Genomic DNA, 11,225 nt, shown 5'->3' with positions numbered 1-11,225 from the left:
AGAGAAGAGCAACAAAGCTGGTGAGGGGCTGGAGAACGTCTGACGAGGAGCGGCCGAGAGAGCTGGGGGTGTTTAGCCTGGAGAAGAGGAGGCTGAGGGGAGACCTCATTGCTCTCTACAACTGCCTGAAAGGAGGTTGTGGAGAGGAGGGAGCTGGGCTCTTCTCCCAAGGGACAGGGGACAGGACAAGGGGGAATGGCCTGAAGCTCCACCAGGGGAGGGTCAGGTTGGATATCAGAAAAAAATTTTTCACGGAAAGGGTCATCGGGCACTGGAACAGCTGCCCAGGGAGGGGGGGGAGTCACCTTCCCTGGAGGTGGTTAAGGGACGGGTGGACAAGGTGCTGAGGGACATGGTTCAGGGAGTGTTAAGAATGGCTGGACGTGATGACCCCGTGGGTCCCTTCCAAACTACTGATTCTGTGATTCAAGTGTGGCATTTCCTCGTCCCCACCTGGCACCTTTGCCCATCTCTGCTGCTGGCGCTGCCCTTACCCAACAGGGATGGGCACCAGGAACTGAAACCAATTTCCTGTCCCAGGCATCGCTTCACCCTGTGCAGCCCTGGGAGCTGTTATGGGGCTAAAAAACGCTTTCTGGGGGCAATCTCCTTTGCGGCAGGAACTTTTCTAGCAGTACTTTTTGAGGTGTAAAAACACCCCTGTGACACCGTTTGCAAGCAGTGCTTGAGAATCCAAAGGGATGCTCCTCAAGGGGGTCATGCAACTCTCTTCAGACCTCCTTTTTTTTACCAAAAAGATTATTTCTAGCCCCAGAAACCCCCTTTCTCCAGCAGTTACAGCTCAGCCGAGTTCCCCCAGCCCTGAGGAGCAATATTAAATACCAGCAGCGCATGACCCGGTCAGGAGTTGGTGGGGGACAGCTGCATTGACAAAGGGCTCTCCCACACCCTGATGAGGATTTAATTAAAACAAAGACGATTAAAGCAGTTGCAGTGTCTGCTGTCCCCACCACAGGTGACACAACAACCCCTCAACCCATGCCGCACCTTCAATCCCACCCCCAAGAGAAGAATTAAAGCCAATTTTTTTTTTTTTTCCAGCTGGGCAAATAAAACCCTTTGGAAGGAGAAATAAAACCCCTTGAAGCCCAGAGTTGGCATGTCCCCAGCTCGGCTCCGATGTCACGCTGAATATTTTACAGCGTGGGTTTAAGGGTGGCTGGTCACATTAGTGTCTCTTTGTGCTGAGGGGAAAAAAAACCACCCTCGAGCTTCTTAAATAGAGAATCCAAATGCCTCGTGGGTGTCTTGGGGTGCTTTTCCCCCCAGCACTGATTCATGCTCCATCACCGGGAAGTACAAGCGGGCATCGCGCACACCCAGCCTGGAGGTGGGATTAGGCCGGGCTTTGGCTAATCCCCTCCCAGCAGACAGGCTTTATAAACCCCCTCCTGGCACCCATCGCAGCACCCAAGGGTGCTCGGAGGGGGCCACCAGCATGGCCCAGCAGCGCCGCGTCCAGCTCTCCACGCAGCGTCCCACCAGCACCGTCTACGTGCTGGGCACTGAGCTCTCCCTGGACATCCGCGGGTAAGCGCCCGTGACCCCGGGCGGGAGAAAATCTGCCTTTCTTTTTGCTTTTATCCCCTTAATCAAGCTGATAAAATCACCTCGGTGTGATGCTGCTGCTTGGGGTGGTTTTTCCATGGGACGCTGAGCCCTGGGAGAAAGGGGATGCTCTGGAGCACGATGGGGAGCCCTCCAAGGGGGGATTGTGCAGCTTTTTGGGTGCAAAATCCCACCCTGGGAGCTTTAAGCGATGCCCCGGGCTCAGTTCCACATCGCGTCTGGGGGGATTGCTGCGTTCTCTGGCAAAACGGGAATATTTCCTTTTTTCGAGTGAATGCGGAAAAGCGAAACCACAAAACCACCGCGGCGTCACCTCCCGGCACCGGGTGTTTCAGCTGCTTCGCTGGCTCCAGCCCAAGTTCAATGGTTGCTTGGCAGCAGCTTTTGCTGTTTGCTTCCTTAAAGCCCACCTCAGGCCACAGCTTTGGGGTTTTAGATGTCTTCAGGCATCCCAACCCACTGCGCCACTTCTGCCGACAGCGTTGCATCCTCTCCCGCTGGCCTCGGGTTAGGTTCTTCCCATCCACCCTGGGGGTGAATCCGTGCTTCCCTCCCGGAGGAGCAGGATTTGTGCCCATCAGCCCTGGCTGCTCGCACCGGGGCAGAGCGACGCGAGCTGCAGCCTGCCCGGCCATCGCGGCTTTGCTTTGCTCTTAAGGGGTTGCAGCCCGTCAGGACTTTCTGCCGTGGGGTAAAACACAAAGATTTCGAGGCCCCATCCCCCAAAAAAACCCTCCCCAAAGAGCTCCTGGGTTTTATTTCAATAGAATATTGCAGGATTTGGTGGGATTGCGTTTGCCAGGGTTCATTGTAATTGAATACTGCGATACCGACAGGCTGAGAGAGTTGGGGTTGTTCAGCCTGGAGAAGAGAAGGCTGCGGGGAGACCTCTGAGCAGCTTCCAGTGCTGAAAGGGGCTCCAGGAAAGCTGGGGAGGGGCTCTGGGTCAGGGAGGGCAGGGAGAGGATGAGGGGAAAGGGTTTTCAGCTGAGAGGGAGGAGATTGAGATGAGATCTTAAGGAGAAATGTTCTCCTGTGCTGGTGGCGAGGCCCTGGCCCAGGTTGCCCAGAGCAGTGGTGGCTGCCCCATCCCTGGAGGGGTTCCAGGCCAGGTTGGATGGGGCTTGGAGCCCCTGATCCAGTGGGAGGGGTCCCTGTCCATGGCTGGGGTGGAACTGGATGGGCTTTGAGGTCCCTTCCCACCCAAACCATTCCCTGATTCCCTGATTCTAATATTACAAAGTTCAATGCATCTTACAGGCTTGGTTGCAGTTGACTATTGGGGGATTGGCTGCCTCTGGCCGGATTTGTTGTAATCGCCTTTTGAGGGATTTGTTGCAATTGCCTTTTACGGGATTGGCTCTGATCACGTTTTGCAGCGTTTGTTGCACTTCGCAGGACTGGTTGCAAGTGCATTTTCCAGGGATAATTGTATTCTGTGTGACTTGTTGCAACACCACATTGCAGGATTTATTGTGCAGTGCAAGATTCCTTGCCTGTCGCAGGATTTCCCTCACCTGCGGATGGCCCAACACTGTATCATTCCAGCTATTCCCCCTCATTCCAGTGCTGAAAGGGGCTCCAGGAAAGCTGAGGAGGGGCTCTGGATCAGGGAGGGCAGGGAGAGGACGAGAGGAGTGGTTTTGAGCTGAGAGAGGGGAGATTGAGATGAGATCTTAGGGAGAAATGTTCTCCTGTGAGGGTGGGGAGGCCCTGGCCCAGGTTGCCCAGAGCAGTGGTGGCTGCCCCATCCCTGGAGGGGTTCCAGGCCAGGTTGGATGGGGCTTGGAGACCCTGATCCAGTGGGAGGGGTCCCTGACCATGGCAAGGAAGTTGGAGCTGGATGGGCTTTGAGATCCCTTCTGCCCAAACAATTCCACGGTTCTCCTGAGGGTCTCACAGAGTTTTCCCCCATCCAGATGTGCCCCCAAAGATGCCGTTGCCTTCCACGTGCAGGGAACGCTGGGCGTGAAGCTCTATGTGGTGCATGAGACGCAAAGCATCAAGTTGCCCTCCAGCGTGAGCCGCTGGCCACTGGCCGCTGGCACTGAGGTGCTGCTGGCCATGGATGCTCTCAGCAAGGACGTAGGAGATGAAAAGGTGAGTGCTGAGATGCCAGCAGGATCTGTCCCTTCTATGCATGGTGGTGAGCACCTGCTCTTCGTTGCAGGTCAGGATTTCTTACTTTGCGGAGGCCGGTGGGGTGCCTGTGGGCAGAGCTATGCTGTACCTCACCTGCGTGGGTAAGTAAGAGAGGGAGCCCCAAAATCATGGAGCTGGTGGGGATGGTCCTCCCCTTCAGCATCCCTGTCCCCGCAGAGGTCTCGTTGGATGCCGACACCAGCCGCAGCGGAGCTGTGAACAGAACGCTGCTGGACAAGGTATGAAGGAGGATGGAAGACCTGCAGGGCTACTATGGGACAGGACGGGTGATGGCTGGTGGTTCTCAGCCCCATTTTATTCCCCTCTTCCCCAGACAACGTGGACATGGGGTCCCGATGGACATGGGGCCATCCTGCTGGTGAACTGCGACCGTGACGAACCCCAAGGCAAGAAACCAGATAACAGTGACACCGCCATCCGCTCCTACGCCGGTACCACCACATTCCATACAAGAAACTACCATTTACCTATGGTTTACCCTTAAATCCTCCTTTCTGAAACCCTTTTTCCCTTCAGACCTGAAGGACATGTCACAGCTGGTGCTGAGGACCCGAGGACCTCGCACCATCTTCACTGGCCACCGCCTCATCCTGCACGTGGACTATAGCGACGCTGATAAAGTTGGCGTGTTCTATGGTGGAAGTGAGTGCCCAACACTGGGGTTTGGTGGGGCACAGACACCCCAAATTACTGGGGTTCAAGCAAAACGCTTAAAACAGAGCAATTATCCCTTCTGCAGCATCCAACCTACATCCCATGGGATTTATCATAGAATCATGGAATGGTTTGGGTTGGAAGGGACCTCAAAGCCCACCCAGTCCCACCACCTGCCACGGGCAGGGACACCTCCCACTGGATCAGGGACACCTCCCACTGGATCAGGGACACCTCCCACTGGCTCAGGGGCTCCAAGCCCCATCCAACCTGGCCTTGAACCCCTCCAGGGATGGGGTGGCCACCACTGCTCTGGGCATAGCTGATGCCCCAGATGATTTTGCTCCCTCTGTGTATGCTCCGTGGGATCAAATATGCCTTTTTTTCCGCAAGGTTTAAACAAAAACTGGAGCTGAAATGGTGCAGGAAAGGCATTGGTTTGTTAAGGGGGTTGCATGGGCCTTGCACCCACAGACAGTGTCGCGCTGGAGGAGTACAAGCACGTGCTGGGGGGCTCGAAGCTCGCCTACGCCGTCAAACCCAGCCGGCATCAGGAGGAGAGCATCTTCTACGTGGAGGGGCTCGTCTTCCCAGATGTTGGCTTTTCCGGGCTGGTGGCTTTCCACGTTACGCTGCTGGAGAGCCCTGAGAAGGTACCAGCTGGGGGTGTGTGTGTGTCAGGATGAGCTCTAATGGTGGAGAGTGGAGCCCAAACCCACGTTCCCTCCCCATCCCAGGGGTTGCTGGAGACGCCAATTTTCACCGACACCGTGGTTTTCCGCGTGGCTCCGTGGATCATGACTCCCAACACGGCAGTGCCACTGGAGGTCTATGTCTGCAGGTAGGTGCTGGGTAGGGGGCTGCACCCTGTCTGGTGCTGGATCAGCCCTCATGTCCCATCGTTCTTCCCAGCGTGGAGGACAATGAGGATTTCGTGGCAGCCGTGGGTGCCATGGCTGAGAAAGCCAAGTGCCCGCTCACCGTCTGCCCGCTGCCGGAGAACGGCCAGGACCGCTGGATCCAGGTGGGTGCAGGATGATGCCCAAACCCATCCTTGCTGTGGCAGCTCCAGGAAGGCTCCCTTCATCTCCTCCACCCCTTCATCTTCTCCACCCCTTCACCAGGACGAGGTTGAATTTGGCTACGTGCAAGCCCCCCACAAGACCTTCCCCGTCGTCTTCGACTCGCCCCGTGACCGGGGGCTGAAGGATTTCCCCGTCAAGAGGATCCTGGTACCCATCTCTTTCCTCCTCCCTTCTCCAGCAAGGCACAAAGCTTTGCAAATCCATAAAAAATAAGATAAATCTATTTTTTTCTTGCCTTTTTGGCACGGGAAGAGCCAGCACAGAGCATAAGTTGGGAGTGCAGCATTTTGGGTGCTTACAGATTTTTTTAACCATTATTGCCTCTTTTTCAAACATTATGCTTCTTTCCCCCCCTCCCCTTATCCTCCCTTTTACCCTCTATTATTCTCGAGTTTTTCCCCATTTATCCTCCTTTTCCCCTCTTTATCCTTTTTCTGCCACTTATTCCCTCCTTGTTCCCCATTATCCTCCTTTTTTTCCTCTTTATTCTGTTTTTTCTCATTATCCTAAATTTTCCCCGTTATTCTTCTTTCACCCCCTTTCTCTTCCTTTCTCTCCCCTTTCTCCTCCTTTTTCCCCCCATTATCTTCCTTTTTTTCCCCATTATCCTCTTTTTTTTTTCCCCCATTACCCTCCTTTTTTTCCCTCATTATCCTTTTTATCCCCATTATCCCTTTTTTTTCCGCCATCCAGGGCCCTGATTTTGGTTATGTCGCCCGGGAAGCACCGGAGGGTGCTTCCAGCCTCGATGCCTTTGGTAATTTGGAGGTGAGCCCCCCGGTGACGGTGCGGGGCAAGGAGTACCCCTTGGGCCGTATCCTGATAGGCAGCAGCTTCCCCAGGTGAGATGCAGGATGGGGAGGTCTGAGCAGTGCATTCCCCCCAAAACAGGGCTTTTGTGCCCCATTTGAGGTGGCTGCAAGCAAAGCACCACGTTGGGCACCCCCATATGCCATCCCCTGCCTTGCGCTCCCCCAGATTTGGCGGCCGACGGATGGCGAAAACCGTCAAGGATTTTCTCTTCGCCCAACAAGTGCAAGCACCTGTGGAGCTCTTTGCCGACTGGCTTCAAGTTGGCCATGTAGATGAGTTTCTCAGCTTTGTTCCTGCACCCGATCGGAAGGTAACTTGTCCCAGGGGTGACAAACGTGGGGTACAACCTTTATACCCCCCCAAATGATCTGGATGGAGTGCATCCTTAGTAAGTTTGCAGATGACACCAAGTTGGGTGGAAGGGTTGATCTGCTTGAGGGCAGGGAGGCTCTGCAGAGGGATTGGGACAGGTGGGATCCATCCACTGAGACCCACGGGTTCAACACGGCCAAGTGCCAGGTCCTGCACTTGGGTCACAACAACCGTGTGCAGCTCCAGACTTGGGGAAGAGTGGCTAGAAAAGGTCCTGGGGGTGTTGGATGACAGCAACTGAACACGAGCCAGCGGTGGCCCCGGTGACCAAGAAGGCCACCAGCATCCCGGCTTGGCTCAGCCCTGGGGTGGCAGCAGGAGCAGGGAAGGGATTGCACCTCGAATCCTGGGTTCAGTTCTGGCCCCTCACTCCCAGAAGGACCTGGAGGGGCTGGAGCGCATCCGGAGAAGGGAACGGAGCTGGGGAAGGGTCTGGAGAACAGGGGTTGTGGGAGCGGCTGAGGGCCCTGGGGCTGTTTATCCTGGAGAAGAGGAGGCTGACTCTATGGAATCATCCCTTTCTCCCTCCGCAGGGTTTTCGGCTGCTCCTGGCCAGCCCCAGCGCCTGCTACCAGCTCCTCAAGGAGAAGCAAGAGGAGGGATTTGGTGAGGCAGCGATGTTCCAGGGTAAGGGCAGAGGATGAACAATCGGGTTGATGGGTTGATTTTGCCTTCTTCCGGCACATTGCAATGGGGTGGGTGAATGCACGGCACCCTAAAATCCAGCTGATGGCTGGGAAATGTTGCCGGCAGCAAGGATGGGGGCCGGAAATAAGGAGAATTAATTGAAAAGCTGTGAGTATTTTCTTTCCCAGGTTGGGATGGAGCTTGCTGCTGGTGACCCCTGCAGTGGGGGAGCTTCTGCCTCATCCCAGACGTATTGGGGGAAGAATCTCTGCCCAGTTATTTGTATTGCAGGACTGGACGGGGTGCCCAAGCCAACGATAAATGAGATTTTGTCTAATGAAACACTCCGGAAATTCAATAATTATGTCCAGGTGAGGAAGGGGAGCAGGGGGCTCCTTTCCAGGCCACCCTGTCCCTCAACCCCTCTGTCCAGCCCTCCTCCCATTCCTCTCTCCATTCACCCATTTCTTTATCCCTCTCTTCACGTCTCCCTCCTTCTACCCATCCCTCTGTCTACCCCTCCATTCACCCATTCTTTCCTCCCTCACTTTCTCCATCCATCGCTCCATTCACACATCCACCCCTTCACCCCTTCCTCTCTCTGTCCATCCCGTTCTCCACCCATCCCTCCCTCCCTCCATCCTTCCATCTCTCCACCCATCCCTCCCTCTGTCCTGCCCTCCATCTGCTCATCCATCCATCCATCCATCCATCCCCTTCTACCCCTCCTTCTGTGCGCTCAACATCCTTTTGCCCTACTGTCCCTCCATCCCTCTGTCCATCCCCCACCCATTCCTCCCTCCATCTTTCCAGCTCTCCATGTCTCCATCCCTTGGTCCCTCTGTCAATCCATCCACTCATCCCTCCCTTTGTCTGTCCAGCTATCCTTGTCTCCATCTCTTTGTCCCTCTGTCCATCCACCCACCCTTCCATCCACCCATTCCTCTCTCCCTCTATCCATCCTTCTGTCCATCCATCTCCCCCTCCCTCCTGGGGCCACCACTGACACCCTCTCCTTCCCGTCAGAGCTGCATCAGTTGGAACAGGGACATCCTGAAGCGGGAGCTGGGGTTGGCCGAGCAGGACATCCTTGACATCCCCCAGCTCTTCCAAGGTGACGTGGACACCGGCGCCGGAGCCTTCTTCCCCGACATGGTAACTCCAGCATCCTCCCCTCCTGCCCCAGTCCCTGGGCATGAATTTGGGCTGTGAATCGCACTCTCACCGCCATCTCCACGCTCCAGGTGAACATGCTGGTGCTGGGCAGGCACCTGGGCATCCCCAAGCCCTTTGGACCACGGGTGGGTGGGCAGTGCTGCCTGGAGGAGCGCGTGCGGGAGCTGCTGGAGCCCCTGGGCCTCACCTGCACCTTCATCAACGACTACTTTTCCTACCACATCCTCTCCGGTGAGGTCCATTGCGGCACCAATGTCCGCCGCAAGCCCTTCGCCTTCAAATGGTGGCACATGGTGCCCTGAAGTGGCCTCAGCACCTACATCTCTCCTCTACCCCACGTTCCTCTCCCCTTCCCTCCAAGTGCCTTCAGCCATTGGCCTGCATTTGAAATAAAGAAGGGCTGCAGCTTTCTCCTTGCTTCTCTCTTGCTGGTGCACGGTCTGAATCGGAGAATCACAGCATCCTTGAAGTTGGGAAAGCCCTCTAAGCTCATACAGACCAACTCTCAGCCCAAACCCACCGCACCTGCTAAACCCCGTCCCCAAGGGCCACAGCCACATGGTTTTGAAACCCTCCAGGGATGGAGACTCCACCACCTCCCTGTGCAGCCTCTACCAGGACTTGACAGCCCTTTCCATGAAGGAATATTTCCCACTATCCAATCTGAACCTCCCCTGGTTGAGGAAGGAGGATGAGGCTGCCAGGTCTGAGGCAGAAGCTCCCCCACTGCAGGGGTCACCAGCAGCAAGCTCCATCCCAACCTGGGAAAGAAAATCCTCACAGCTTTTCAATTAATTCTCCTTATTTCTGGCCCCCATCCTTGCTGCCGGCAACATTCCCCAGCCATCAGCTGGATTTTAGGGTGCCGTGCATTCACCCACCCCATTGCAATGTGCCGGAAGAAGGCAAAACCAACCCATCAACCCAGTCGTTCATCCTCTGCCCTTACCCTGGAACATCGCTGCCTCACCAAATCCCTCCTCTTGCTTCTCCTTGAGGAGCTGGTAGCAGGCGCTGGGGCTGGCCAGGAGCAGCCGAAAACCCTGCGGAGGGAGAAAGGGATGATTCCATAGAGTCACAGAATCACTTGGCTGGAAAAGACCTTAGAGATCATCGAGTCCAATCGTCCCTGTCTGCTACTGAACCATCCCTGAGCACCTCCTCTGCCCGGCTTTAAACCCCTCCAGGGATGGGGACTCCACCACTGCCCTTCGCAGCCTCTGCCAGAGCCTGAGAACACTTTCAGTGAAGGAATTTTTCCTGATAACCAATCTAAACTTCCTCTGGTGCAACGTGAGGCCATTTCCCCTCGTCCCATGGCTGTCCCTGGGGAGCAGAGCCCAGCACCCACCTCCCCACAACCTCCTCTCAGGAGCTGCAGAGAGCCATGAGCTCTCCCCTCAGCCTCCTCTTCTCCAGGATAAACAGCCCCAGGGCCCTCAGCCGCTCCCACAACCCCTGTTCTCCAGACCCTCCCCCAGCTCCGTTCCCTTCTCCGGATGCGCTCCAGCCCCTCCAGGCCCTTCTTGGAGTGAGGGGCCAGAACTGAACCCAGGATTCGAGGTGCAATCCCTTCCCTGCTCCTGCTGCCACCCCAGGGCTGAGAGAGTTGGGGTTGTTCAGCCTGGAGAAGAGAAGGCTGAGGGGACACCTTAGAGCAGTTTCCAGTACTAAAAAGGGCTCCAGGAAAGCTGGGGAGGGGCTCTGGATCAGAGAGGGCAGAGATAGGACAAGGGGAAAGGTTTTGAGCTAAAAGAGGGGAGATTGAGATGAGCTTTCAGGGAGAAATGTTTTGCTGTGAGGGTGGGGAGGCCCTGGCCCAGGTTGCCCAGAGCAGCGGTTGCTGCCCCATCCCTGGAGGGGTTCCAGGCCAGGTTGGATGGGGATTGGAGCCCCTGAGCCAGTGGGAGGTGTCCCTGCCCATGGCAGGGGGGTTGGAACCGGGTCCACCAGTTCAATGCTGTCATCCCGCATCCCCCAGGGGCCAAACCCATCTCTTAGCACCATTTTGAGTCCCTTCCAACCCGAACCATTCCTCGAGTCTATGATTCTCTACACATTCAGAATCTCACACACATGCACAAACTCACACCTGTGTGCATTAAACCACCAAGAGACAAACACTTTCCCGTCTTTGCATCTTGCCTGCAGAATATTAAAGGGAAATATTAAGAGAGGGATATTGTGGGATGGACGATGACGCCGGCAGCACGATGGTGCCCTCTGACGGCTGTGGACCTGCTTTTGGAGATGCTGTGTGTGTGGTGGGGAGGAATCATGCCCAGTTGGGCAAGAGGGCCACCAGCATCCCGGCTTGGCTCAGCCCTGGGGTGGCAGCAGGAGCAGGGAAGGGATTGCACCTCGAATCCTGGGTTCAGTTCTGGCCCCTCACTCCAAGAAGGACCTGGTGGGGCTGGAGCGCATCCGGAGAAGGGAAAGGAGCTGGGGAAGGGTCTGGAGAACAGGGGTTGTGGGAGCGGCTGAGGGCCCTGGGGCTGTTTATCCTGGAGAAGAGGAGGCTGAGGGGAGAGCTCATGGCTCTCTGCAGCTCCTGAGAGGAGGTTGTGGGCAGGTGGGTGCTGGGCTCTGCTCCCCAGGGACAGCCATGGGACGAGGGGAAATGGCCTCACGTTGCACCAGGGCAGGTTCAGATTGGATAGTGGGAAAAATTCCTTCACTGAAAGTGTTCTCGGGCTCTGGCAGAGGCTGCGCAGGGAGGCGGTGGAGTCCCCAACCCTGGAGGGG

At 56.1% G+C, this 11,225-nt stretch overlaps 1 protein-coding gene across 1 annotated transcript; it reads left to right on the top strand.

The window, feature by feature from the left end:
• Positions 1-1,252: 1,252 nt before the first annotated feature.
• LOC104055104 (protein-arginine deiminase type-1) lies at positions 1,253-9,358 on the top strand. The gene is made up of 16 exons (XM_009556187.2): positions 1,253-1,551; positions 3,510-3,690; positions 3,761-3,833; positions 3,910-3,971; positions 4,067-4,184; positions 4,270-4,395; positions 4,882-5,060; positions 5,145-5,248; positions 5,320-5,431; positions 5,532-5,639; positions 6,186-6,334; positions 6,471-6,615; positions 7,211-7,304; positions 7,596-7,675; positions 8,331-8,459; positions 8,549-9,358. Exons 1-16 carry the CDS (start codon positions 1,460-1,462, stop codon positions 8,780-8,782), a joined length of 1,986 nt encoding a protein of 661 aa, XP_009554482.1. The 5' UTR covers positions 1,253-1,459; the 3' UTR covers positions 8,783-9,358.
• The last annotated feature ends 1,867 nt before the right edge of the window (positions 9,359-11,225 follow it).

The sequence above is a fragment of the Cuculus canorus genome, chromosome 21, assembly GCF_017976375.1.
Source record: "Cuculus canorus isolate bCucCan1 chromosome 21, bCucCan1.pri, whole genome shotgun sequence".
NCBI lineage: Eukaryota > Metazoa > Chordata > Aves > Cuculiformes > Cuculidae > Cuculus > Cuculus canorus.
This window is presented reverse-complemented; position numbering and strand designations above follow the sequence as displayed.

Coding starts and splice junctions, on each gene's coding strand:
- LOC104055104 (XM_009556187.2), top strand. CDS start 1,460: ATGGCCCAGCAGCGCCGCGTCCAGCTCTCCACGCAGCGTCCCACCAGC. Junction 4,396..4,881: donor TGGCGTGTTCTATGGTGGAA/GTGAGTGCCCAA, acceptor TTGCACCCACAG/ACAGTGTCGCGCTGGAGGAG. Junction 6,616..7,210: donor TTCCTGCACCCGATCGGAAG/GTAACTTGTCCC, acceptor CTCCCTCCGCAG/GGTTTTCGGCTGCTCCTGGC.